The sequence below is a fragment of the Macrotis lagotis genome, chromosome 5 (genome assembly GCF_037893015.1).
Source record: "Macrotis lagotis isolate mMagLag1 chromosome 5, bilby.v1.9.chrom.fasta, whole genome shotgun sequence".
NCBI lineage: Eukaryota > Metazoa > Chordata > Mammalia > Peramelemorphia > Peramelidae > Macrotis > Macrotis lagotis.
In genome coordinates this window covers 9,374,144-9,400,690 of record NC_133662.1, presented here as the reverse complement: position 1 = coordinate 9,400,690, position 26,547 = coordinate 9,374,144, and the positions used below count along the sequence as shown (strand labels likewise).

Here is a 26,547-nt window from a genome sequence, read left to right as displayed (position 1 = left end):
AAAAAATCTCCCCTTTGTCTAAGCTGTCCCTTTGTCTAGCAAGTTTTTTTTTTTCTTCCCTTTGCAATCTCCTTTCTTCCCTGGCTTTTCTCCATGTAACTTTGCCCTCCCCCACTGTGCCTGGCTCTTAGCACTACTTCTCTCTCCCTGCGGGGGCTGAGAAGCCTTGGAAAAGGGGTATGGGACTGGTGTTACCATGACCACGGCAAAGCTGGTCACAGCTGGTCCGGGCAGCTGCTCCCAGGATCCTGTGCTGGGACTAAGCACCGCCCTGAACGGACAAAGCCAGGGAACCAGGAGGCCCCAGTGCCCCACAGCAGGCACCCCCACCCCTTCCAAATCCAGGACCCAAACAAAAAGGACCCAGGGGATTCCTGAGCCCAGCTACAGGTCAGAGGTGAAGGAATGACTGGGTGAGTAATTTGGGGTTGGAAATTAGGACTGCAGTTTGGTTCATCTTTGGGAGCAGAGACTGACGGACTAAGTGACTGCCTGGAAAAATGGGTTGGGGGGGAGAAAAGACTGGAGATAAGGTGGCAGAGATGGATGGGAGGGGAAAGGGGAATGGGGGATAAGAAATAGGAAAGGTAGAATACAGCCTAGGTGTGGGGAATTATGCTGGGGAAAGGGACTGGGAGCTGTGGTGTGTTAATCTGGTAGTGGACTTTCTGATCTCATCCTCTCCCCCCCCCCTTTATTTCTTTGTCTTCTGTGTCCCATCACCTCTTCTTGCTTCTAGTTACCCTTTCTAATTCCCCTTGTTCCTCAGTTTATACATTTTTATATCAGCTTTTGTTCCCCTTTCTCCATCAGCTATTGTTACCCTCTCCATATCTCCTTTACATCCCCCCCAGTTTCTTTTTTAAGTCTCACCCTTTTACTCCTGCTCCCTCCCCAATCATTCCTTCAGGATTGTTAAACTAAATTTGCTTACATTGAACTGTTCATGTCACTCCTTTGCTTAAAACCCTTCTATGGCTCCCTGTTATCTACAAAGTTCAATTTCCTTAGTATTCAAGAACCTCCATAAATTAGTACTGCTCATCCATCTTGGCCTTCTCTTATATTACTTTCCTCCCCTCCCACTTGGAATATTCTGTGCTGCAAAATCAAAGTGGACCCATGGCTTGAAATTTTCTCCCTCTATGCTTTTACTCCCAGTGTACCCTATGCCAGAAGGCTTTCCCCTCCCTTGAATTCTTTCTTTATCCTAAAGTGTGAGTTAACTATTGCTTCTTCTATGAAGCCTTCCCTGTTTCCTTCTCTTACTCTCTGTTCCCCTTTATCAGGGAGTAGTTACCTTTTTCATTCTCTTATTTTTGCTTTCACTTCTCTCATGCACTAAAATATTTTTGTATTTATAGATATCTGTGTATGTTATATCTCTTTATTAAGGCTATAATTTCCATGAAAGCAGGCTGGGGTTTTTTTTGTGTGTGTTTCCCAGCACCTAACATTGCCCTCTGAATTTTAATGTAATTCCCTTAACCTTATCCTATTTCTCCACACCAGTCTTCCTCAGTTATTCCTTGTTCCTTCTTTTTTTTTTTTAAAGTTTTTGCAAGGCATATGGGGGCCACACAGCTAGGAAATTATTAAGTGCATGAGGTCGAACTTGAACTCAGGTACTCCTGACTCCAGGGCCGGTGCTCTATCCACAGCACCTCCTAGCTGCTCCTGTTCCTTCTTTTTTTAACGTCTTCACTGTTCTTTGGGGATCTCAGACTCACCCTTACCTTCTTTCTCACCTTTTAATTCCTCACCCTCTTTTCTTTCCTTTTTTTTTTCTCTTTCAAGTTTTTTATTTCCCCATTTTAGAGTCCCTCAAACTCCTCTCCTTTATCTGTGGTTTTTATTTCATTTTCTTTTGCAGTAGGATCCAAGCATGACTCAATGATCCAAGTGTCAGTTCTTCCTAGTTCAGTCAATAGCAAACCTCCTTTCCCCCCAAATATCTTTTATATTAAGGCTTCTTTGCTCACTCTCCCCAGCCCCCAGCTGTTTTCCTGCTCCTTTCCAGAGCCCGCTACATTCCAGAAAGAAATCTATCCCATTATGGGAGGTCCATCAGAGTCTGTTCTTTCCTTCTTAATATTTCCCAACAGTAGTTGAGTGGTCTACTGAACTGGGAGCTTCACTCTCTTTTTGCCTGCCCTCTCCCCAGCCTTCAGCTTCTCCAGTTGCTCTCTCTGACACAGTTGTGTTGTCCCCTATGAGCAGTAAATTCATAGATTGCTAGAGCCAGAGGGCATCTCATAAATCATCTAGTCCAATCACCTCCTTTAACAGATGAAACTGAGACTCATAGAGCTACTCCTGGAATAATTTATCCAAGGTCACACAGCTAATTAGTGACTGAACTGGATCTTTGGACCTACTTAATCCAGTACTCTTTTAGCTAATCTAGGTGGTGAAGTGAATAGAGCACTGGCCTTGGAATCAGGTGGACCAGAGTTTGAATCCAGCCTCTGACATTTATTAGCTGTTTGACCTTGGGCAAGTCACTTAACCCCGATTACCTCACATTCAGGGCCATCTAGTCTTCCTGAATCATATCTGGCCACGGAACCCAGATGACTCTTATAGGAGAAAGTGAGGCTGGTGACTTAGCACAGCACTCCCTCACTCAAATCCAAATCATGTGCTTGTCATGGCATCACCTCCCTGATGTCATGGTCTTCTTTGAAAATGAAGGACAAACGTTATTATTATTATTATTATTATTCAGTTATTCTGCATTGCTAATTGAAATTCACTGCCTGGCAAGATAAGGATAGCCAAAGAAATGGGGCTCCTGGAAAATAAGATGTGACTGTAGACTTGGAGAACAGTAAGGTGCTCTGGGGAATCAAGATAATTTGAACATATAAGGGTTTATGGAGAGAGGAAAAAAGCCTGGGATAAAGACAAGGGGTGGAATATGGGGAGTCTAGGGAGATGGGAACGAGGACACCAAAACTCTCCATATGGGGGAATTAGGGTCCTTTGGCTCCACTCTTGAGCCATCTGTATTCCTGGGTTCTCCCCTCTCCCACCCCTGGGAATCTCGGCTCCAGTCTTACATTCCACTTGGCTCCAGCCTCCTTTCCCTTGTCACTTGACTCCACTTGGCACAGCATACTTCCCCTTCCTACTCCCCCCCACCCAGGCTGTCTACCTCCACCCCTCCCTGATTGGAGGCTGGGGTTCTCTGGAAAGAGTTAAGAAGTGAGTAAGCACCAAATCCTGGGATTGCTAGGGGGCTAGGGCCAGCATAGTTCATGGGCTTTCTGGTCCCTAGATTTCTTTCCCACCTTGACCTCACTCTGACACTGCCTTATCACAGGCCTAAGCAATGTTGGTCTGGAGTGGAGAATGTCTCAATGAATTGTGAGGGGCTCAAGCTCCATTCCTGCAAAATCTGGTTCTGGCTTTACGACCTCCCTCAATGAAGTTTCCCTGTTCCCGTAGATACTGCTACCTCTGCCAGCCTGGATAGTAGTCATCTTCAGCCCCCTACAAAAGGAGGATGGGGGTGGAAGCTGAGGTGTGGTTACCTATTCTAGGACCTAACCCCTCCCTCCTGCTCAGGTCCGCCTCTCCTTCTTCCTACCCCTTCTGGTCTGGTCTTTCTGGGAACCCAGTTCCCCTTCTGCCTGCCAGTCACTTCTCCAGAGTGGTATGAGTACTTTGGGTACAATATATAGGGTGGGAAGGGGGTGTTTTCTCTAATGATTTGTATGTGTAGCTGAGTTTGTGTATGCTTTGGAATTTGCATTCAAGTGTGAGTGTCAGCTTTTTTTTTATGTCTTTCTGTCTGCTTTTCTGTATCTGTTTCTGATTGGAACATTACATTTATATTTTAGGATTTCTTATCTCTGTGCCTCTTTGAACAGGTGTGAATTTATCTCAAATTACATAATTATTGAGGGGAACATGTGTCACAGTTTGTTAATGTAGAATTATGTGTGTATGTGGGGGGGGGGGGTTGAACCTGGTTAAGGTGATTGTCCAGGAATGCTGCAGAATGAATCCTCCCTCCACTTACCTCTGTGCTCTTCCTCTCACCTTTTCTCTACTTCATTCTGTTCTTTCTCAACACTTATTCTTCACTTTGTGTGCTTCTCTCTTCCTGTATCTATCTTTCTCTTTTTGTTCTCTCTCTCCCCTAGTTCAAGATTCTATATTTAGACGGTGTACTCTAGCTGTTGAGATCTAGGGACTACCACCAGATAATTCTCCCTGAGGCAGAGACTTTGTTGGGTTTGTGGAGATCTGTATATCTGGACCCTAGTTTGATGGGAAGCAGAGGAGAACCAGAGCAGAGGGTCCTTACCTGATTGGAATTGCTGGTTGGGTAGTGGTGACCTTGAGCACCGGTATGGGTCAGAGAGTAGGAAGGGCCAGTGGTTAGTGGACAAGTAGACTGATACTTTTGTCCTTAAATGAAGCTGTGGGTGTGAAATGATGTTAGGATGAGATTATATGGCTCGGAGAAAGGACACCTCCATTCCACTGAAGGGCAAATTGCTAGCAGGTGGTACATTGTATCCCTCCCCCACTGGTGATTTCAGAGTGCTCTTTTCTAAGCCGGGCCTGCAAGAACCTGCTCCTTCTCACCTGCCCTGGGGGCCTCTGCAGCTTACACCCCTCTTTTGGAACTGAGCCCAGAAAAGGAGGAGCCAGAAAAAGAGATTACCTCTTCTAGTCTGGCTTTCCTTCTTTGACATCACCAGCTCTAAATTCACTTTTATGGGAGAAGAGGAAAGTGCAAACCTTAGAGGGGAGAAGAGTTGCAAAACTATAAATATGGGATCTAGGTGGGGTTGGGATGAATATAAATGTAGGGTGTGAACTGAGTTCAGTGCAGTAGGAGCCTACCGGGAGGTGGGGGGGGGAGTGGCCTGTATAGTTGAGAAATGGAATCAGTGGAGTGGGAAGAATCCTAGGAGGCCATGAAAGGGGTAGAGAAAAGGGGGCAGTGATGTGAAAGTGGTATAAAAAGTAGTGGAAAAGATCTAAGGTAAGTGCAGAGAATGCTGGGGTGGGGGGGAGAGGAGAATTGGAGGTTGTAGAAAGAAGGGTAAGAGAAAAGAAAGAAAAAGGGAACAGGATGAAGAGAGGAGGAAAAGATAAAATGAAGGAAGTAAAAAGGAGAGCAAAGAGGAAACTGAGTTGGTCCAGTTCTTGGATCCTCTACCCAGAAAAGGCCCCCCAACAGCTGCTCCTAGGAGCCACGTCTTGACACCCGATCCTGACTGGCACTTCCCTCTCTGGACTCCCTCCCTTCTCTCCTCCCTCCACCTCCTGCTTGGCAGGGTTCATCTACTGAAGAGACTGGGCTATCAGAGGCAGGAAGCTAGGGTCTTCCAGAAAGGAGAGGTAGGGAATAATGGGAGAGGACACCTGGGTCCTGATGAGAGAACAAAAGTCTGATACGGTAGGAAACTTGGATCCTAATGGTCAAAGGGAGAGGGTCTGGAGTTTGAGACATAGGATGCTTGTTGTTTCTATTTGGTTCAATTAGATTATTTCAGTCTATCTCCCCTGTCCCAATCATTACCTTTCAGACTGGTTTACTGTGCAATGAAGCGAGCCTTCCTGGCTTTTAAGACAGTGAGTTTCATGGTATTGTCTCTCTTTGCTACAGATACTTCCTGGAACTTCTCTGATGGGTAGTTCCTCAATGTTCAGCATTCATGCTATGCCAAATTGGGCACATTCACTTTAGAATCCCCTAAAATACCACCTTCCTTTCATTCCTCTATGATAAGCACTCTTTTGATAGGGCCATCCTTATCATGGTATCATAGAATCACATGTTTAGAGTTGGAAAGAAGTTTAGGTAATGTAATATTAGAAATCATCAAGTACAACTCCCTTCAGATATAGATATATACACACACACACACACACACACACACACACACATATATATATGTATTTATAAAGAATGTGAAATCCAGAGAAGTTAAATGATTTTCTCAGTCAAATTACTAGGGAAGATTTGAACCCAGATTTTCCTGACTCCAAATCTTGCACTGATCCACTAAACCATACCAGAAATCATTTGCAAAGGGATGGTATTTGTTGTGCCATTAGCCAATGAGGTTACCAAATAACAGAGTATAATAGGAAAAGAGGAGGGCCCAGAGTAGACACTTGGGATAGATACTTCTTGGGATAGATACTTTAGTGGGCATGACATGGCTGATAAACTCTGGGGAGCATATTATTACTGATTACTCATCCCCCAAACTCTCATCAACATATACCAAAAAAAACTCCAAACAAAACCCCCCAAAAGCCAAACTAGGCAAACACCTTTATAAGTCTAATATTTACTTCTATAATCTATTTTAGGATGATGGTGTAACTAAATTTTAGTCTCTATCCTTTGGTTTCTACCTTACCCAAATTCTAGACAAACTGTAAGGTATACTCACACTCATATGTGTATTGGCTAGCCCCACAAGAGTCTCCTAGGCTCCAACTGATCAGGACAAAGACTGGAATTTCTGAAGGACCTGAGGATTGTTTGGATTTGAGAGAAGAAACTGAGAAGTAAAAATAAGGAGAAAACTTTTCTTGATCATTTTTTTCCCCCTCCTATCCTAGTTTTCTCTTTTTTCCCCATTTGTTTCTTGGGCCTATAGTTATCTACTGTACATGTATCGAGGGATTGAACCAGAGATATTCCCTTTACTTGAATTTTATTGCTGTTCTTATATCTGTTGTTTTATTCCCCTCAGTATTTATCTCTTATTAATGAAATCAGATTTGTTAAGAATCTGATTTGTGATTAAGAGTTAAGGTCAGGGGGTGGCTAGGTTGTGCAGTGGATAAAGCACTGGCCCTGGAGTCAAGAGTACCTGGGTTCAAATCCGGTCTCAGACACTTAATAATTACCTAGCTGTGTGGCTTGGGCAAGCCACTTAACCCAGTTTGCCTTACAAAAACCTAAAAAAAAAAAGAGTTAAGGTCAGGGGTGGCTAGGTGGTGCAGTGGATAGAGCACAGGCCCTGGAGTCAGGAGTATCTGAGTTCAAATCCAGTCTCAGACACTTAATAATTACCTAGTTGTGTGGCCTTGGGCAAACCACTTAACCCCATTTGCCTTGTAAAAACCTAAAAAAAAAAAAGAGTTAACCTTAGTAATGAAGGTATGGTAATACATGTCTCCAGATCTGTTTTGGTTTGATACCTGTATATAAGAGGGTTATAGTGGGGTCCAAATGAGATGATGTCTGAAAAGCACTATATAAATGTCATGTAATTATTTTTGTTATTATGGTATGTCATGTGAAGATGTAGCAATGTGTCCTAGTCTTCAGACTGTATAACAATGTCCTGACATAGGTATGATGTTTTCCAGATTGTCTGTATATATGAGCAGAGTCACATGTACTTACCTGGCACTGTGTCTATCCCTGTGTTTACAATATGGGTTGTGGGTCTGAGCACGTGTGTGTGTATGTGTGTGTGTGTGTGTGTGTGTGTGTGTATAAGGAACTATGTATGTCCATGACTAGGGGGTGTGGGTAGAGTGGAAGATGGCAGGTTGTATTCATCCTGAGATAGAATTGGCTTTTGGGTTGGCAGGAAGGGTTATTTTGGAGTAAATCTGTCTGACAGGGTCTAGGTCTGAGGCAGTGCCTCTATTTTTAGGTCAATATAGGTGTCAGGATTTTATGTCTAAATGTGAGTCTTTCTGCATATCTTTTTAAATCATCCTCTATCTCTGACTTGGCCTTTCATTCAGATACACGTGTGTCTTGGTGTTTTTCTTTCTGCCTGCTGTTCCGTCTTTGCTGGAGGTTCTGTCTCAGTCTCTGTCTAGTCTGGGTGCCAGCAATGACTCACCCAGGGCTGGGCATGAAGGTTACTCAAGGAAACAAGGACTTTGCTGTTTCCAAGGGCTAGGAATGGAGAACAGGACCCAGGAATCCAATACACTGGACTTCTGGGATTTCAATGGCCTGCTCCCCTCTTCCTAACTCTTCTCTTTGATCATACTTACCTCAGGAATCCAAGTATCTGACATCCTAGTCTCTGCCTCTGGCTCTCTTTCTACCACCTCCAGCCCCTCACCCATGCCCTCAGCTGCCGTCCCAGAGCTCTGGGGTCTCAGCTGACTCTTACATTCCTGCTCCAGGGCATTGTGGGAGCAGCTGAGGAAGGACAAAGGAACAGGGAGTGCCCCTCTCCCCATTCCTTCTACCTTCTGGGGAGAACCTGGGGGAAACTCTCTTTAAACCCTTCCCCCATCTCCAGGACAACTGAATTTTCTTCAGCTCTGAAATTCTCTCTCAGAGACAAACTGGCTCTCAAGATGGGGAGGGGAGAAATGATGAGGGGACAAGATGTCTGGATCCCAGAAAAAAGAGTAAGGACTAATTGGATAGAGTTGGGGAGCCGTGGTGCTTTTGGCATGAAGGAAGTAATGGTTAGAACTGCCTGTGTTCCTAAAAGAAATAGGTACTTGCAAATGAAACAAAATACTTGAAGGGAATGGCAGGGGTTTGGTAGCTTGAAGTCTAGGGACAAAAATGCTGTAATTCAATGAAATTTAGGAAGTAGAGATTTAAAGAGATGGTGCTCTAGGACATAAGTGGAGAGTGGAGAAAGTAAGTTCCAAAGGTAGGGATTAAAAATTATTCTTTTGGGAGAGCTAGGTGGTGCAATGGTTAGAGCATGGGCTCTGGAGTCAGGAGGACCTGAGTTCAAATCCAACCCAAGACACTTAATAATTACCTAGCTTAGGCCTTGGGCAAGTTACTTAACCCCACTGCCTTACAAAAAAACCCCCTTTAAAACAATTTTTCTTTTTTTGTCTTTTTGTACTACTCTTTTTTTTTGGGGGGGGGTTAAAGTGACTTGTTCAAAGTCATACAGCTTGTAAGTATCAAATGTCTGAGGTCAAATTTGAACTCAGTCCTCCTGACTCCAGGTCTGGTGTGCCACTGTGCCACCTAGCTGCCCTTGAACTACTTCTTTTAGCTGAGATTTCTCCATTCTTTCTCCTTTTTTCCAGCAGAGATGCTGTTCCCTCCACCATAGATCTGTGGGATCTGGAGCCATGGGCCTGCTTATCCTGTTATCTTTGCTGCCAGGGATACTGATAGCAATTGGAAATGCTGACATGGAGGGACACTTTGATCCTGGTGAAGAAGTTAGATGTCTGGATCTCTGAGGGGAGGGAATATTTGCAGGGGGATATTTAGTGGTACTCATAATCTGTTTCCATCTCCTGTGTTCATCCAGCCAAATGCCGCTATGCACTGGGGATGCAAGACCGAACCATTCCTGACAGTGACATCTCAGCTTCTAGCTCCTGGTCAGATTCCACTGCTGCTCGACATAGCAGGTGCCCTCAGCTGCTGGGCCCTCCTAGTCAGGAACCAACAGTTTTTCAATGACCCTTCCTGATTTTCTCTAACATTTCTCCTTTTTTGTTGGAGATCTAGTTGAAATTGAAAGATATTTTATTCAGAAGTCTCACTGATACTAGAGACCTCACAATGATATTGTGAAATTAAGAGACATTGTAATATAGTAAAATTCTATAACAGGAGTCCATCCAATAATACAACCCTCCCCTTCCTCCTTCCAGATTGGAGAGCAGTGATGGAGATGGGGCCTGGTGTCCAGCAGGGCCTGTGTATCCAATGGAATCAGAGTACCTGCAGGTGGACCTTCGACAACTACACATGGTGACCCTAGTAGGAACGCAAGGGCGACATGCTGGGGGACTGGGCAAGGAGTTCTCTCCTAGTTACCGACTGAGATATTCCCGTGATGGCCATCACTGGATGGACTGGAAAGATCGATGGGGCCAGGAGGTGAAGAGAGGCAGAGGGATGGAATGTGATGTGGAGGGAAAGGATAGTTAAGAGGACATACATGGCATCTGGGGACAGGAGGATAGATTCTGTATAGTGGCATGGTAATTAGTCAATTAAGTAAGGAAATGAGAAAGTGGAGTTGGGGGGGGAAGGAACAGAGAATAGAGGAAAAAAATTGTAAAGTTGGAAGATTTTAGAGATCATTGGAACAAAGGTTTCAAACACAAAGGACAACAGGTCTTTAACTATCAATCTCTAGTGTAGTCCTACAACAAAACCCAGATAATGTTAATTTGTGGTTTTCTAAATCAATTTGCAGCTGACAGGGACCCTTATGTACGGTTTTGCAATCTCCATTACTATTTTTGATGCCATTGATCTAGAACATTGCCCTCATTTTACAAATGAGCAAACTGAGGCTGAGAGAGGAACTAATTTACCCAAGGTCATACAGCTAGTTGGAGGTAAATCCATATCTCTTGACTCTCAGTCCAATATTTCATGCATCCTCTCCACTCTGAAATGAGATTCTATGTTGGAGATGGGAGTCAGTGTGCAGTTATTATGGGAATTTTAGTCAGTCATCTGACTTTCCATTCATTCCATCTAAGCCTCTTCTCATCCCTACTTCCCTACTTAACTCCCACCCTAGGTGATCTCAGGTAATGAGGACACTGGTGGAGTGGTGTTGAAGGACCTGGGACCCCCCATGGTGGCCCGCCTCGTCCGATTTTATCCCAGGGCTGACAGAGTCATGAGTGTCTGTCTTCGAGTAGAGTTGTATGGCTGTCTCTGGAGGGGTGAGTTCAGCATCTCTCCCTGGGAGATGTAAAATTTGGACTTCTTCTTTTAGAAAGGGCCCTAAAACCACTGTGATATGTCCCCAGCAAAGAAGAGGGGTATTAAACCTCTCATTCACCACTGGGAAAAGATTGGAATTACTAGGAACCACATCAGTGGGCCAAATGGAATGGTTGTGAAAAAAATACTTTAAGACCAATCAGTAAACAGTTTTAAAATGCCTACCATGTGCCATTCTTCTATATGCTAGGGATACAAAGTAAAAAATGAACCATCCTATCCTTACTGTCTTTCAGGGTAGACAATCTGTACATATATAAGTATAAGCAAAATATATACAAGGTAATGACCTGGGCAGCCACCTGTATTTGGTAGGATCAAGAAGAACTCATAGGAGCTGGCACATGAATTAGGGATTCTAAGAGGCAGAGGTAAGGAGGGAAATCATTACAGGTAAAGAGACAAATAGTTTGTGCAAAGTCAGGGAGTTGAAAAATGAAAAGTGGTATGAGAAGATCATAATGATCAATTTAACTAGATCATGTAGTATATGAAGGGGAGAATGTATAATAAGCCTGGAAAGGTTGAAAATGGAAAAACTGGAGACTTAATATTTTTTCCATACTTAAGAAAAAGTTGTAAATAAATGTTGGTTTCCTCTCTCTAATCTCAATTCCTTCCATTTCGTTTTAGATGGACTGGTCTCCTACACAGCCCCTGTGGGGCAGACTCTGTATCTGAATGAGGCTGTGTATCTCAATGATTCCACCTATGATGGACACACAGTTGGCGGGTAGGAGAGGCAGGTCCCTGGAGATGTAGAGCTAGTGTTTCAAAGAACAGCAAGAGAAAGGAAAAAAAAAAAAAAGCAGAGATGAGGTTTTAGAGCCTAAAATGAAGAAATTTAATGTGCTTGACTATACATGTTTCTATCAGGGGTTTTATTTTTCTTTCATTCTTTTTTGTTTGTTTTGCAAGGCAATGGGATTAAGTGACTTCCCTAAGATCACACAGCTAGGTAATTCTTAAGTGTCTGAGGTCACATTTGAACTCATGTCCTCCTGACTCCAGGGCAAGTGCTCTATCCACTGTGCCACCTAGCTATTCCTTTTCTTTCATTCTCAATGAGTGAGGAGAGTGGGAAGGAGAAAAAGATTTTTGCTGATTAAAAAAATAAAAATGTAATTAAAGAAATATTTAGATCCTAATTTGAGGGAGGGAGACAAACTCTTGGATGAGAATGGTAAAGGTGAAAGAGGAAACAGGGAACAAATTGAGGAGAGAGGAAAATGAGGGTTAGGTTTAGTTCCAGTTCATATGAAATAAAAGAATTATGGACAGGAGATAAAAAGACTGTTTGATCTGGAGGGAGTTGGAGATGTGGAAACAGGGATGGAGTATTGGACTCAAGGACCAGAGCTCAAAGAAGGGTGAGAAATACCACCACCACTACCACCACCACCACTCTGCTTTCCTCCCTGACTCTAGGTTGCAATATGGAGGCTTGGGCCAACTGGCAGATGGTGTAGTAGGGTTGGATGACTTCAGGCAGAGCCAGGAGCTTCGAGTATGGCCTGGCTATGATTATGTAGGATGGAAGAATAGCAGCTTTCCCAAGGGCTATGTGGAGATGGAATTTGAGTTTGACCAACTGCGGGTCTTCCAGGCTATGCGGGTGAGTTATGTATGACTGAAAGCCCAAATAGAAAGCATATAATGGCCTATTGGGAGTGGAGGTGGGATCTGAAGAAGATATAAAGAAAAACCATAACCAGAAGAGATAGAAAGACCTCTAGGGATTTCTGATCCCTTTTTTAATTATCTTGTTTCCTTTCATCCCTACCCAGGTCCACTGTAACAACATGCACACTCTGGGTGCCCGACTCCCTGATGGAGTGGAATGCCGCTTCAAGCGAAGCCCAGCCACAGCCTGGGAGGGAGAGCCAGTATATCAGGCCTCAGGAGGAAGTCTAGGGGACCCCAGAGCCCGTCCTGTGGTTGTGCTCTTGAGAAGCCACATAGGTCGATTTGTGCAGTGCCGTTTCCGTTTCACTGGATCTTGGCTGCTCTTTAGTGAAATCTCCTTCCTTTCTAGTAAGTTTCTCCCCAACCTTCATTTTTAATCCCATTTATGGTGGAGTATTGCTGTCCATGCCCCTTACTACTGTCTCAGATCCTCAACACCTGGCAATTTCTTTTCCCTTTACTCCTGAGATATCCTTATCCGGTAACATCCTACACTGTGCCAAGTCCCTTGCTCCAACTACCTTCCTCTTTCACTATCTCAACCTGTATAGTTCTTTTGTGTTCTTTTATAACTCATCCTCTTTTTTTCCCCCACAAACCCATCTGTATTCTTGGTCATCCCTTTCACTATTGTTTGTTGGTCTGTCCCACTCCCAACAATCTTTGCTGTGTCTGTCTTTTTATCAGTTTTACTAGCAGTGGTCCTCATTCTTGTGGCTCCCCTACCCAGATCTTTGGACCACATTCCTCAGTTAAACCCAGGACATGTCTTCTCTGTCAAACTGCCTATTCCTTATCCTATCCTGTGTCTGTCTTTCTCCATCCCAAAATTTCCCAACACCCTCCTTTCAACTGCTCCAGAATTCATTTCTGATCCTAGTTTCAGAGGAATATTTTAATTTCATCCATTTATTTTCATTCATTTCATTTTATTTCATCCCTTCCCCACATCTTGTCCTTTTCATCTCTCCCTCCTTTGGTTACCATTTTTTCTCTTCATCCAACTTCCTCTTCTCTTTCTATTTGTTCTTTCCAGATGTTGTGAATGAATCTTCTCCAGCTTTGGGTGGCACACGACCACCTGTTCGCTGGTGGCCCCCAGACCCAGTTTCTACCAACTTCAGTAGCTTGGGTAATGTCCTGGCTTTCCTCCCTTCCTACTCCTTGAATTTAATACAACAAATTTTATAAAATGCCCACCCAGCATCATCCCTTGGGATATAAAGACCTAAAACGAAAAACTACCCTCGTTCTAAAGAAATATACTGACCACTTGGAGTACTAGATTTTCTTTTAATTCCAAGTCTTGAACTCTGATTCCTATCTCCATCTTCTTTCTTCACAGAGCTGGAGCCTCGGGGACAGCAGCCTGTGGCCAAAGCAGAGGGCAGTCCCACTGCCATCCTGATTGGCTGCCTGGTGGCCATTATCCTGCTATTGCTGCTTATCATCGCTTTCATGCTCTGGAGGCAGCATTGGCGCAGGTTGCTTGGCAAGGTGGGCAAGGGTTTGGGAAGGTCAGGGTTTGTGTCTTGAGGAAATATGAGGAGTAGGAGTAAAAGGGAATGAATGGGGAGAAGGACAGGACAAAAGATAGAAATTCTTATAACAATGAGTACTTAAAAATAAAGTTGTTTTCATATGTTGACTCTCTTTCATCCTCACAATAGCCCTGTGAAATAGATGCTATCATTATAATCATTTTATAGATGAGGAAACTGAGATTAAGGAAAAAGGTTAAGGGACTTGATCCCATGTCACACAGCCAGAAGAAATTGAGGAAGGATTTGAATTAAGTCTTCAGAGTTCACTACTCCACCTAGATGATGGGACTGGTTGGTATAGTGAGAATATAACCAAAGTGGGTAGAAAACTTTGACTCTTAGGCCCTCTCATTTTTCCCCAATTCCTGCCAGGCTGAGCGACGAGTATCAGAGGAAGACCTCACAGTTCATCTCTCTGTCCCTGGGAACACTGTACTTATCAACAATCATCCAGGGCCTCGAGAACCACCCCCTTACCAGGAACCTCGGCCTTGTGGGAATCCACCTCACCCAGTTCTCAGTGCCTCTAATAGCTCTGGTATGGCCTTGGGAGTGAAGGATTAATGTTATCTGTCCCCACTCCTATGCCCCTCCCATCTATCTATCTGTCTGTCTGTCTGTCTATCTATTTATCTATCTCTCCTTCTCTCTGTCTTTACCTTCTATCTTGTTTCTTCTCTATGACTTCCATCAGGTTGTCATAACTCCTCCCCTTATTTCCCCACAACAATCTCTGTTCCAATCACCCCTTAGACTCTATTTTATTTGGTCAGTTCCACCCCTATCAATCTTTCCAATGTCTTCCTTTTGTACTTATCAATTCTGCTAGAAGGCATTTTTATCTTTTTTTGTTTTTCCTATTCCTATTTTTTCCTATTCAACTTCTTGGTCGAACCTAATATGTGTCTTCTAGACTCATCCTATCCTCCAGAGGCATAACTAGTTTGGGGCAATTGAGGCTTTGCCCCTGGGCACCAGAATTTAGAGGCCATAAAAATTTAATAGTGGAGAAGTCACTAGTTACCCCTCCTACTCAAGATAGCTTTGTATTAATTACTTAACATTCTTTTCATATCATTATTTTAAAAATTTATCTCAGGACATATAATTTATGCTGCTTACCCAGGGCACATGTTGTTTGTTCCTTGCCTCAAGCACCAAATATACCAGTTAAGGCTCTGGCATCCTATTCATTTGTCCATCCCCCCTGGTCTCACCCTATCCCCATGTCTCTCCCACCCCTCCTTCTCCCGACAGCGATGCTGCTCTCCAATCCAGCCTACCGCCTCCTCCTGGTCACTTACGCCCGTTCCCCCCGAGGTTTTGGCCCCCCCACACCCGCCTGGGCCAAACCCACCAACACCCAGGGTAAGCCCCATCATCCCCTGGGCTCCCCACTCCACAGTGGTGTGGGAAAAAGACTTGACTCCTTATGTTTTCTTTGCTCCCAACATGTCCTCTTCTGCTCTCCAGAGCATCGAAGGAGAAAACTCTTGCACTTTTAACTCTACTATATTGTTTTCTGCCCCTTTTTGAGATCTCTCTTTAGAATGATAAGAAGAAAAGACTCATTTGGATTGAATTTTTTGGCTTTCTCTTTTTCTTTTTTCCTTTAGCACATTCTTTTTAGCTTTTTATAATTGAAGAGGAAGGTCATTTCATAGTCTTAACTTTTTCCATCACTTCCCATTCTTTATCTTTTGGTTTCCTCCTCTCTCCCAAGCTGCATAGAAGGAGGCTGTACCACCCCTGGCACACCCCCTTTCCTCCTATGTTTCTCCTCTGGAGTTCCAGAGGTGAAGGTTCTCAAATCCCATATCTTTTCTGTCCCCTTCCACTCCTTTGTGTTTGCTTTCTTGTCTCTCTCTCAGGCTTCCCCTGAGCTTCAAAGAAAATTCTCTAACCTATCTACCCTTCTTCCCATGTCTAGATTCCTTGTTACAGGATTTGTAGAGGAAAGAATTCTTCTATTCTATTCTATGTTCCCTTTCTATGCCCCCTGCTGTTTCTACTCTGTCTTTGGGGCTGGTGGATTGGGATGTAAAAGGTTTGGGAGGGACACTGAAATGGTAAAGTCAGAGTTGAAGAGCTAGGAGGACAATTGAGATGAGAGGAAACTCTAATAGGGAAATTTAAGTTTTAGAAAAATGTGGATGGGTAAATAAAACTCTTCTCCAGCTAGATATGCTGAAAAATACTCAAGAAAGAAATTTCTCTGGTCTTGTCTTCCGAGTTTACCCTGTTCCATTGTCATATTCCCCAAGTAGTGAAGTCATAGCTTCATCCCATCTACTTTTTTTTTTTAGCTTTAACCTGTCTTTTGTGGGTAAATGAAAAACAAAAAAATACAAGATATAGAGGATGTCTAGGTCCTGTTCATCTGGTGAAAGAAAGCAGGAGGAAAGGAGACAAAAGCACAGGTTGAGATCTTAGCACCTTGGTGGGTTGAGGGAATATTTTTAACTACCTCCGAACTGTGCCACTGGGAATCTGGGGCCACTTTACCTGCTCTTAATGCCTCTGTCTTCTGCTCTACCCCCAGCCTGTCATGGAGATTACATGGAGCCAGAGAAACCATGTGCCCCGCTGTTGCCTCCACCCTCCCAGAGCAGTGTCCCCCACTATGCTGAAGCTGACATTGTCACCCTTCAAGGTGTCACTGGGGGAAATACCTATGCCGTTCCTGCACTACCCCCAGGGGCTACAGGTGATGGCCCTACTCGAGGGGATTTCCCTCGATCCCGGCTCCGCTTCAAGGAGAAGCTAGGTGAAGGCCAGTTCGGGGAGGTGAGGAGGAACTCAATTCAGTTCAATTCAGCAAACTTTTATTAAGTTCCTTCTGGGTGCAAGGCACTGGAGATACAAAGGCAAAAACAAGAAAAATACTGGAGCTTACATTCTACTAGGGAAGATACAAGCAGGTACACAGATAAGTAAATACAAGATATTTTGTAGAAGAAGAGAATATGGATAATTGGGAGGATCAGGGAAAGCTTCACAAAGAAGCTGACACCTGAGTTAAACTGTGATGGGAGCTAGAGATTTTTAGTGCTAGAGGTAAAGAGAGGTTACTCTAGGTATGAAAGTAGACAGCTGGGCTCATAGATTTTGCAAATTCAGCAGAAAGATGGGAGATAGTTGTCCAGTTGGGGACCATCTAGCAAGCCAATTTAGTTGACATATATAGAGTATGGAAAGGGGAATAATGCCAAATAAGGCATGAAAGGTAAGTCTGAACCAGATCATGGAGAGCCTTAAAAAACAGACTGGGGGGTGGGGTGGGGGTGGGTTATAGTTTAAGGGCTTCTGAAACAAGGTAGTGGCATCTCAGATCCATTCCTTAGGAAGACTCTTTAGTAAGCTATGTAAAGCTCAGATTGGATAGGGGAAAGACTGTAAGCAATGAACATTAGGAGGCTATTGATACAGTCTTGGTATCACCTTGGTGAAGAGGACCTGAATTGTATTAGTGCCTATGAGAATGGAGAGAAAGATATGATTCAAGAGAGGTTATACAGTTAGTCTGGGCAATACTTGGCAATTTAATGATACAGAGATAAAGGAGAGGAAAAAAGTCAAGATGATTCTAATATTATTTTCTACTTTCCTTTTGACTTCTGCCATCTAATCCAAACCTCCCTCTTTTGGGTGATATTGGCATTCTAGCAACCACCTTTTTTTCCCTCTTCATCCTGGGCAATGACAACTCTATCACAGATGGTGGTGACAGCACCTCATATTAGTGTCATATAATTCAATTTTTCAGTAAACTTTCAGGTACATTGCCTCATCTTCATAACAATCCGTGGAACTAGGAAAAACAGGTACTATTAAGACCATTTGAAAGATTGAGATTCAGAGAAGTAAATTGCCCCAAAACAGATAGTAAGTAGGTAAAACTAGGATTGTAGCTCCTAGTCAGTCCATTATGTCAGAACTGCTTTTCTTGACTCCACGATCTCTTTGATCCCTATAGTGCCATCTTCCAGTGACCCAGTTCTCTTTTTTCCCTCCCCTTCACAGGTACATTTGTGTGAGGTGGAAAGTCCCCAGGATCTGCTCAACCTAGAGTTCCCCCTTAATGTGAGAAAGGGACGTCCCTTGATGGTGGCTGTCAAAATCCTTCGCCCAGATGCCACAAAGAATGCCAGGCAAGACTCTTGAATACATTATGGGGCTTTTATTGGGTAGGCAGAGGCAGGGGAGAGGCTACAGGGTGAGAAAAAGGGATCACTTCTGAGGGGGAGGATAGAATCTAGAAGAAGGAATTTATCTTTTCTTTTATGAGCAGGGAAGTAGAGGGAAGAGTTGTTAGCAACTACCCTTTCTTATCATCTCTATTCTCTAGAAGTGACTTTCTGAAAGAGGTGAAGATCATGTCAAGGTTGAAAGACCCTAATATAATTCGGCTGCTAGGAGTGTGTGTACAGGATGACCCGCTCTGTATGATTACTGATTACATGGAGAATGGTGACCTTAATCAATTCCTCAGCGTCCATCGATTAGAAGACAAAGCTATAGATGGCAGCCCAGGAGATGGGGGAGCCACTCAGGGGCCCACCATCAGGTAACCTACCCTAAGGTTGAAGCAAAAAAGGAGCTAATGAAGATTAACCCTTGTCATTCTGCCCCCTCCACTCCTGCCCCTGTCCTGATCTCTCTCTTTCTCTCTCTCTCTCTCTCTCACACACACACACACACACATACACACACAAACACACAGACATTCTCACACTCACACATTCAGACACTCATATACTCAAAGACACACCACCTCCACCTGAGGTTATGCCCTGGAGATATTTCTGGTGGAATAAAGCAAGAATTATTGAGTTTATACAGATTTATAATGTAGGTATAACAGGGCTCTAGACCTTTTCTATATCATGGAATCTTTTGGAATTCTAGAAGTCTATGGACTCCTCAGAAGAAAATTTTTTAAATAATTGAAGGAAATGCTAAATTTCAGGAAGAAATTAATGAAAATAACGGTGTAATTTTTTTCTCCTACTCCAAAATCCATCCCTAGACACCAGGTTAAGAATGCTGCTAGGCAGAGTGAGAGACAGGGCAGGGCAGAGTGAGCTAAGGCTGGAGATCTGCTTCAAGACTCTGAGAACAGGTAGACAGAAGGGACACTTGGAATCACAATGGTATTGAGACCTAACCACCATTTCCCCCTATTATCCCTTCTGTAGTCTCATGGCACAAGTCTGGAACTCTATAAATAGCAACTTTCTGTGGGTAGAAATAAGGAGATGGTTTAATATGAAAATCCCATATGGCCCCTTGGAGAGATGTGAGCAGTGTTGGTGAATGGGTTATATCATCTCTTCACTGGAAGGGAGTTGCACACTATATAATTAGAGCAACCTTCCCTATTCAACCTCGGGTTGGGGACCTGCCTCTCAGATGCTGAAATCCTGCTCCCTTCCAGCTATATAATGCTGCTTCATGTGGCAGCCCAGATTGCCTCTGGTATGCGATACCTTGCCACACTCAATTTTGTGCATCGAGATCTAGCAACAAGGAACTGCTTGGTGGGGGAGCATTTTACCATCAAAATTGCCGACTTTGGAATGAGCCGAAACCTCTATGCTGGGGATTATTACCGAGTGCAGGGCCGAGCTGTACTACCCATCCGATGGATGGCTTGGGAGTGTATTCTTATGGTAAGAAAGTCTCTTGGTAAGTAGGAGAAGAGAAAAGAAGGCATATGATATGTGGCTAGAGACTTTAGTTTAGACTGTCATTAATTAACTGAGTAACTTTGACCAAGTAACTTTTCTCTGAGGTTCAGTTTCCTTATGTGTAAAATGAAGAGGTTCAACTAGGTGATTTCTAAAGTCTCTTTCACCTTTAACATCCCATTTTTTAAGGAATTAGGGAAAAGGGCTAAAATATTGGGGTGTTTAATATATATATACACACATATATATACAAATAGGATATATTTGGTGGAGAGAGAGAGGAGATAAATTAAGAGAAAAGGTGACAAGAGAGGTAGGAAAAAGGGGAAAGTCAGAGTGTTAGGCTAAGGCATAAAGCAGTGAAGAGATGGGGAGAGGGTAGAGTAGGAGAGAAGTGAGTCTTGGGATAGGAAAATGATTAAAGGCAAGGGTGAAGAGGAAGGGCAATGGGGGAGCGGAAAGGGCAAAATCCTCAGGAAAGATGGACCACTAAAAGTGAGCAGGATTTTAGAAGAGTTTGAAATCATGAAAAAAAAGTCCTCTTCATAGTATGGGGTCCCAGGAAGACAAAGAACTAAGTGTGAGGGAACACTGTTCTTTAGGAAAAAGGTCTTGAGAACTTGTATGCTAAATTCCCATCCTGACTAATCCCCTTTCCATTCCTCCAGGGAAAGTTCACAACAGCCAGTGATGTCTGGGCCTTTGGAGTGACCTTGTGGGAGGTGTTGATGCTGTGTCGAGCTCAGCCTTTCGGGCAACTTACTGATGAGCAAGTCATTGAGAATGCAGGGGAGTTCTTCAGAAACCAAGGACGGCAGGTCAGAAGCTGGTCTTGGGGTAGGAGAAAAGTGTTTCTGGGGAGGTGTAACTTAATGCTGGAAGGGCAGAAATTTAGTGGGGAAAAGCACCAAATTTGGACCTGAGTTTGAGATCCAGATTTGCCATTTCACCTGGGTAATGAATTTGCTGGAGCATTCCTTCCTCTCTTCATTCTCTGATGCAATGTAGGTATATCTAGCCCGCCCTGATGCCTGCCCTTTGGGTCTCTATGAACTGATGCTTCAGTGTTGGAGCCGAGAACCAGAGGAGCGACCCCCTTTTCCCCAGCTGCACCAATATCTGACAGAAGATGCCCTCAATATGTTGTGAATCTCAGACCTACTCTTCATTTGCCCACTCACTCTCCTGGTGTAGGTCAATGATGGGAACAGCACCTATACCTGGAAAAGAGGATACAATTCTCCTGTTCCCATCACTCCCCTTGTTATGCTTTTGTCCATTCCCACATCTTCTAATGCCCATCTCCATGATCTCTTTTCCTTTCCTGCCTCTTCTCCATTGAGCACAAAGCTACCCCGAATGGAGGCAGAGGAAAAGACTGATCTCAGGCAGGCTATGTCTGCCAAGGGAAGTGGGAATTGTTATGATCTGTTCTCTTCTTTTTGACCTCATAACCCCTCATTTTTCTCTCTGAATCTCTTTGCCCCTTTCCTTGTCTGTCTCTCTTGACCCACCCAGCTGGCCCTGGGATTAGAATTTTCTCTGACCTCTAGCAATCCTCAAAGTGAGGGAGGGCACATATTGGGCAAACACTGGACATGGCCCATTGGGGTAACTGGGCCCCTCTGGAAAACACTGGTTCCTGGAGAGATGACTGTAACCCCCACTGGTCCCTCTCTCTCTCTCTCTCTGTCACACACTGGACACAACTGGCTGAGAATTTGGGGGGGTAGGGAGGATAGGAAGTGAAGATGGATATCCTCTATCACTTCCCCTGGAATTGTTCCTGGGCTCTGTTATTCACCTTTCTCCTTCTCCCAACACACTGGACTTGGAAGGGGGTTGATTCACTTCTTATCTCCCTCACCTCCTTCCCCTGTGCTGTAGATAGTGCTTGTCTGAGTCTGTAAGTTTCTTTGGAGTAAATATTTTGGCTTGGGTGGAGTGGGTGAGGGAGGGAATGTATCTGTCTCCTTATTTAGATGTCTCTATTATTGATACTGTTTTGGATTTTCTATAATCACTTGAGCTTTGTACATGGGGGGAGGTAATAAACAGATTTTTACACTAATATATGAACCTAGTTGGAGGTAATTTTAATCCCCTGCAAAAGGCAGGTAATAAAGGTTGAGTTTTCCAAATGTGTTGCATGTCTGATTCTTGGAATTGCAACAAAACTCTCCTCCCTAATTTCCTATGCTTTATTTCCCACAATGTCACATATTTCCCATAGCTTCTTCTCTAAGAGAAGGAACTACTTTTTGCCCATTATTATGCTGAGTACTTTACAAATATGACCTCATTTGATCTTCCTGACTGCCTTGGAAGTTAGGACAATTGAAGAAACAGGTCAACTGAGGTTAAGTTTCTTATCCAAGGACACAGGGATAAGAATTGAATTTGAAGCAAATTGCATTTGAATTGAATTGAATTTCCAGGGGGAAGGAAGAGATAACCAAAAAAACAAGTTTTCTGTTAGAAGATGAAAATCAGAAAATGAAATATAGAGGGAGAAGGAGTAAAAAGTAAATCTGGCACCTGCCTAGGTAGTGCTCAAGGTTCTGTTTGGTTTGAGCTGAAGAGGGACCAGATAGAAGAGAATCAAATAATTTTAGGATTGGTAGAGACCATTTTTCTTACATCTAAATTGTTTAGTAGGTGAAGACACTGAGAATCAGAGGATTTAAAATCTGTGTCCATACAGCAATTGGCAAGGTGATGACATGTCTCCCAGTTCCTAGTATAGTGTTCTTTCCATAAGACAAATCCTTCCGTTTCTCCAGTCTTGCCTCCTCTAAGAAATTGCTTAAGCAGTTATCCTGTTTATGTACTATGATGATATAAAATGTTTATTTTGAATTTTTCCTTTACTGAGTCTTTAGCATTTACCTAAAAATATACTTAGCTCTTCCAGGTTCTAATAACAAAACCAAAACCAAAATTTTCCTTGATCTTTTTAAACCTTTTCATAGAAAGCACTTTATCATTATCTCATTTGATTCTTAAAATAGCTCGAGAATCAAGTGTTGTTATCCTCATTTTTCAGATTTGAAAACTGAAACAGTTGGGTTAGAGACAACTGGGAAGTGTCTGAGATCATATTTGAACTTTGGTCCTCCTGACTCCAGGCCCTTGTGCCACCCACTAGTATTTCAACTTTCTCCACCTAAAAGGTCTAATTCTTCATTATCATTCCACACTGTCTTCAAAAATCTGTTTCTGTCCTCAACTATCTACTGATAATACTCTAAAGTTTACTGTTTCCTAATTTCCAACTTCCATGGCCTTCTTTTTTTTTTAGACATAGATATGGATGTGTGTATTTCATATGTGTGGATCAATACATATATATGTAAAATTATACTGTACATAATTCAATTCTTTCTCTGAAGATAGCAAACATTTTCCTTCATAGGTTCTTTGTAGCTGATTTAAGTATTTAGAATGCTCAGAATAACTTAGTTACTTAGTTTTTCTTTGAACTCTGTTGTTGCTACTTGTATACAGTATTCTCTTGGTTCTGCTCATTTCACTCTTCATTATTTCATGCAAGTCTTTCCAGGTTTTCCTAAAATCAACCTGCTCATCATTTCTTACAGTACAGTAGTATTCCATCATAATCATAAGCCACAACTTGTTTAGCTCTTCCATAATTGATAGGCATTTTCTCAATTTTCAGTTCTTTGCCACCACAAGATATTTTAGAATATATAAGTTCTTTTCCTTTTTTCCTTGATCACCTTGGAAAACAGAACTAAAATTTCTGGCTCAAAAGGTATATACAGTTATAAAACTCTTTGTGTATAATTTTAAATTGATCTCCAAAATGGCTGGATCAGTTAACAGATGAAAGGCCTTATTTTTATCTTAATCCCTTGACCTCGACCTTAATTCTTGACTTTAATATCATTCCCATGCTATTGGATATTTTTGCCTTTCTTGGCTCAAATACAATACATTCTCCTAGTGATCTTTCTATCTCTGTAACTAGTTTTTCATTTGTTTGGAGAGATGTATATAATTTTCTTAACTCCTTAATGTGTATTCTTCAAGTGTTTGTTCTTATTAAAACTATAGTCATGAACAAATGCTCTAAATCATTATTGCTTAGAGAAATACAAATTTAGCACCTCACACTTGTCAGATTGGCTAAGGTAAAAACAAAAACAAAGTGATCAATAAGAAAGTGATCAATGATGAAGAGGATATGAGAAAACTAGGACACTAATGCACTGTTGGTAGAGTTGTGAACTAATCCAACTATTCTGGAGAGCAATTTGGAATTATGCCCAAAGGACAATAAAACTGCATACCTTTGATCCAGCAATACAACTTCTAGGTCTGTATCTCAAAGAGATCATAAAAAATGGGGCAATATATACAAACATAATTTATAGCAGCTCTTTTTGTAGAGGCAAAAAATTAGAAATCGAGGAAATGTCTATCAATTGAGTAATGACTAAACAAGTTTTGGTATTTGAATGTTATGGAGTACTATTGTTCTGTAAGAAATTATGAATGCCCAGAATTTAGAGAAGCATGGAAAGACTTGCATGAACTACTGTTGAGTGAAGTGAGCAGAACCAGGAGAACATTGTACATAGTAACAGTATCATTGTGAGATGGTCAACTATGATTGGACACAGCTCCTCTTAGTTGTCCAATGACCAAGGACAGTTCTAAAAGACTTGTGATGGAAAATGCCATCTATATTCAGAGAAAGAACTATCTAATCTAATCTGAATGCAGAGCAAAGCATACTATTTTCACTCTTTAAAACTTGTTTTATGTTTTTTCTTTTTCTCATTTTCCCCCTTAGTTCTGATTCTTCTTTTATAACATGATTAACATGGAAATATGTTGAACATGATTGTATATGCACAACCTATATCAGGTCACTCACTGTTATGGGGAGGGGGAGGAAGGGGGGAGGTAGAAAAATGTGGAACTTAAAAGTTTATAAAAAAGATGAATGTTGAAAATGATCTTTTCATGTAATTGAAAAAATAAAATAAAATAACATTTTTAAAAAAGTTTTCTTCTGTCTCTGTACTTGCCCTCTTGATAACTTGATTCACATCTGTACCTTCAGCTACCACTTCTACTTGGATGACTCTCAAATCTGTCTCGAACACTTAACTCTGAGTTTCAGACTTCTATTTCCTGCTGCCTACAACTACTTGTGATAGGATCACAGATATGCTGAGAAAAACCTTTTACAGACCAATGAATGAAACCTTTTCATCAGAAGAAAACTGAGTCACAGAGAGGTGAAATAGCCTGCCTAGGGTCACATAACTAGAGTCTGAGGTGTGAATTCAGATCTTCCTGAATTCCTAGCCACTACATTTGTTTTTAAAAATTAATTAATTTTCTCACTTATATGTAAATTTTCAACATTCATTTTTGTAATGTTCTCTCTTCTACCCTAAGATAGTTTAATCTGATGTATACAGTCATGTTATATATATTTCCACATCAGTCATGCTGTAAAAGAAGAATTGGAACAAAAGGGAAAAACTATTAGAAGGAAAAAAAACCCAAAAAGCTAAAACTAATTTTAAAAAGTGAAAATAGTATGCTTTGATCTGCATTCAGAGTGTTTTCCATCACAAGTCTTTTAGAATTGTCTGTGATCACTGTATTGCTGAGAAGATATAAGTCTATCTTAGTTAATCAGTGCACAATATTGCTGTTCTGATTCTTCTCACCTCACTCAGCATTGGTTCATAGAAGTCTTTACAAGTTTTTCTGAAACCTGCCTGCTCATCATTTCATATAGAATAATTACATTTATTACATTTATATCCCACAACTTGTTAAACCATTCCTCAATTGATGTGCATCTTCTCAATTTTCATTTCTTTGCCACCACAAAAAGAGCTGCTGTGTATATTCTCATACATATGGGTCTTTCCCCTCTTTTTTATGATCTCTTTGGGATACAGCCCTAGTAATAGTATTCTGGATCAAAGGCTGTGAATAGGCTTATTGCTCTTTAAGTAAAGTTCCTAATTGCTAGAAGGAATGGATCAGTTCATATTAACTGTGCATTAGTGTCCCACTTCTATTTTACAGGAGAGTTCACCCTATTCACATGCATTGTTATGATTACTAAATCTGTATTTCCATCCATCCTACTCTTGCCCTTCCTTCTATCAACCCTTCCTTCCCTTTTCTTTCCCCTTTCCCCTCCTACTTCACTGTAAAATAAATTTCTAAACCCATTTGGGAGTGTATTCCCTCTTTGAGCCAACTCTGATAAGATTCAATCAGTGCTTATTCCTCCCTTCTCTTCCTCAATTATATGTCCTTTGTGCCTTTTATGTACTAACTCCCCTTCTCACAGTACAATCCTTTTTGTTATGCCTTGTCTTTTTAATATAATCACATCATAATAAACTTATACTCACACCCTGTTAAGCATATTCCTAATTGTGCTACTAGAATTAGGTTCTCAAGAATTGCAAATATTAACTTTCCATGCAGGGATATAAATAATTTAAACTTATTGAATAATATTTTTTCTTTTTTTGCCTACTCTCTTGAGTCATGTATTTGAAGGTTGAATTTTCTGTTCAATTTTAGTCTTTTTATCAGTAAAGTTTGAGAGTTTACTATTTTGTTGAATGTCCATCTTTTCCCCTGAAAATTTATGCTCAGTTTTGATGGGTAATTGATTATTGGTTGTAATCTTAAGTTCCTTTGCCTTCCTGAATATCATATTCTAGACCCTTCAATTCTTTTAATAGTGACGCTGCTAATGGGGTGGCTAGTTGGCGCAGTGGACAGAGCACCAGCCCTGGAGTCAGGAGTACCTGAGTTCAAATCCGGTGTCAGACACTTAATAATTACCTAGCTGTGTAGCCTTGGGCAAGCCACTTAACCCCATTTGTCTTGCAAAAAAAACCTAAAAAAAATAGTGATGCTGCTAAGTCTATGT

At 42.0% G+C, this 26,547-nt stretch overlaps 1 protein-coding gene and 1 pseudogene across 6 annotated transcripts; one reads left to right on the top strand and one right to left on the bottom strand.

The window, feature by feature from the left end:
* Window positions 1-9,059, bottom strand: part of LOC141488902 (coiled-coil domain-containing protein 115-like) — a 54,075-nt pseudogene extending 45,016 nt beyond the window's left edge.
* Window positions 252-24,548, top strand: DDR1 (discoidin domain receptor tyrosine kinase 1). 6 transcript variants are annotated; one of them, XM_074236755.1, is made up of 18 exons: window positions 252-413; window positions 9,016-9,142; window positions 9,243-9,345; window positions 9,592-9,820; window positions 10,476-10,623; window positions 11,318-11,417; window positions 12,113-12,299; window positions 12,472-12,718; window positions 13,407-13,502; window positions 13,716-13,867; window positions 14,287-14,452; window positions 15,172-15,282; window positions 16,457-16,701; window positions 17,938-18,065; window positions 18,263-18,481; window positions 19,352-19,586; window positions 20,273-20,422; window positions 20,613-24,546. In XM_074236755.1, the coding sequence occupies exons 2-18, from the start codon at window positions 9,058-9,060 to the stop codon at window positions 20,751-20,753; spliced, it is 2,742 nt and encodes a 913-aa protein (XP_074092856.1). In that variant the 5' UTR covers window positions 252-413; window positions 9,016-9,057; the 3' UTR covers window positions 20,754-24,546. The 6 variants fall into 6 exon arrangements, with proteins under 6 accessions (XP_074092856.1, XP_074092855.1, XP_074092858.1 ...); XM_074236754.1 differs by having other exon boundaries at window positions 9,013-9,142; XM_074236757.1 differs by lacking the exon at window positions 252-413 and adding an exon at window positions 3,577-3,658.
* The last annotated feature ends 1,999 nt before the right edge of the window (window positions 24,549-26,547 follow it).

What these genes read in the sequence shown, in the direction of transcription:
- DDR1 (XM_074236755.1), top strand. Translation starts at nt 9,058, where the DNA reads ATGGGCCTGCTTATCCTGTTATCTTTGCTGCCAGGGATACTGATAGCA. An exon ending in ACTGCTGCTCGACATAGCAG is followed by an intron (nt 9,346 to 9,591) that starts GTGCCCTCAGCT and finishes TCCTCCTTCCAG; the next exon opens with ATTGGAGAGCAGTGATGGAG. An exon ending in CTTGGGAGTGTATTCTTATG is followed by an intron (nt 19,587 to 20,272) that starts GTAAGAAAGTCT and finishes CCATTCCTCCAG; the next exon opens with GGAAAGTTCACAACAGCCAG.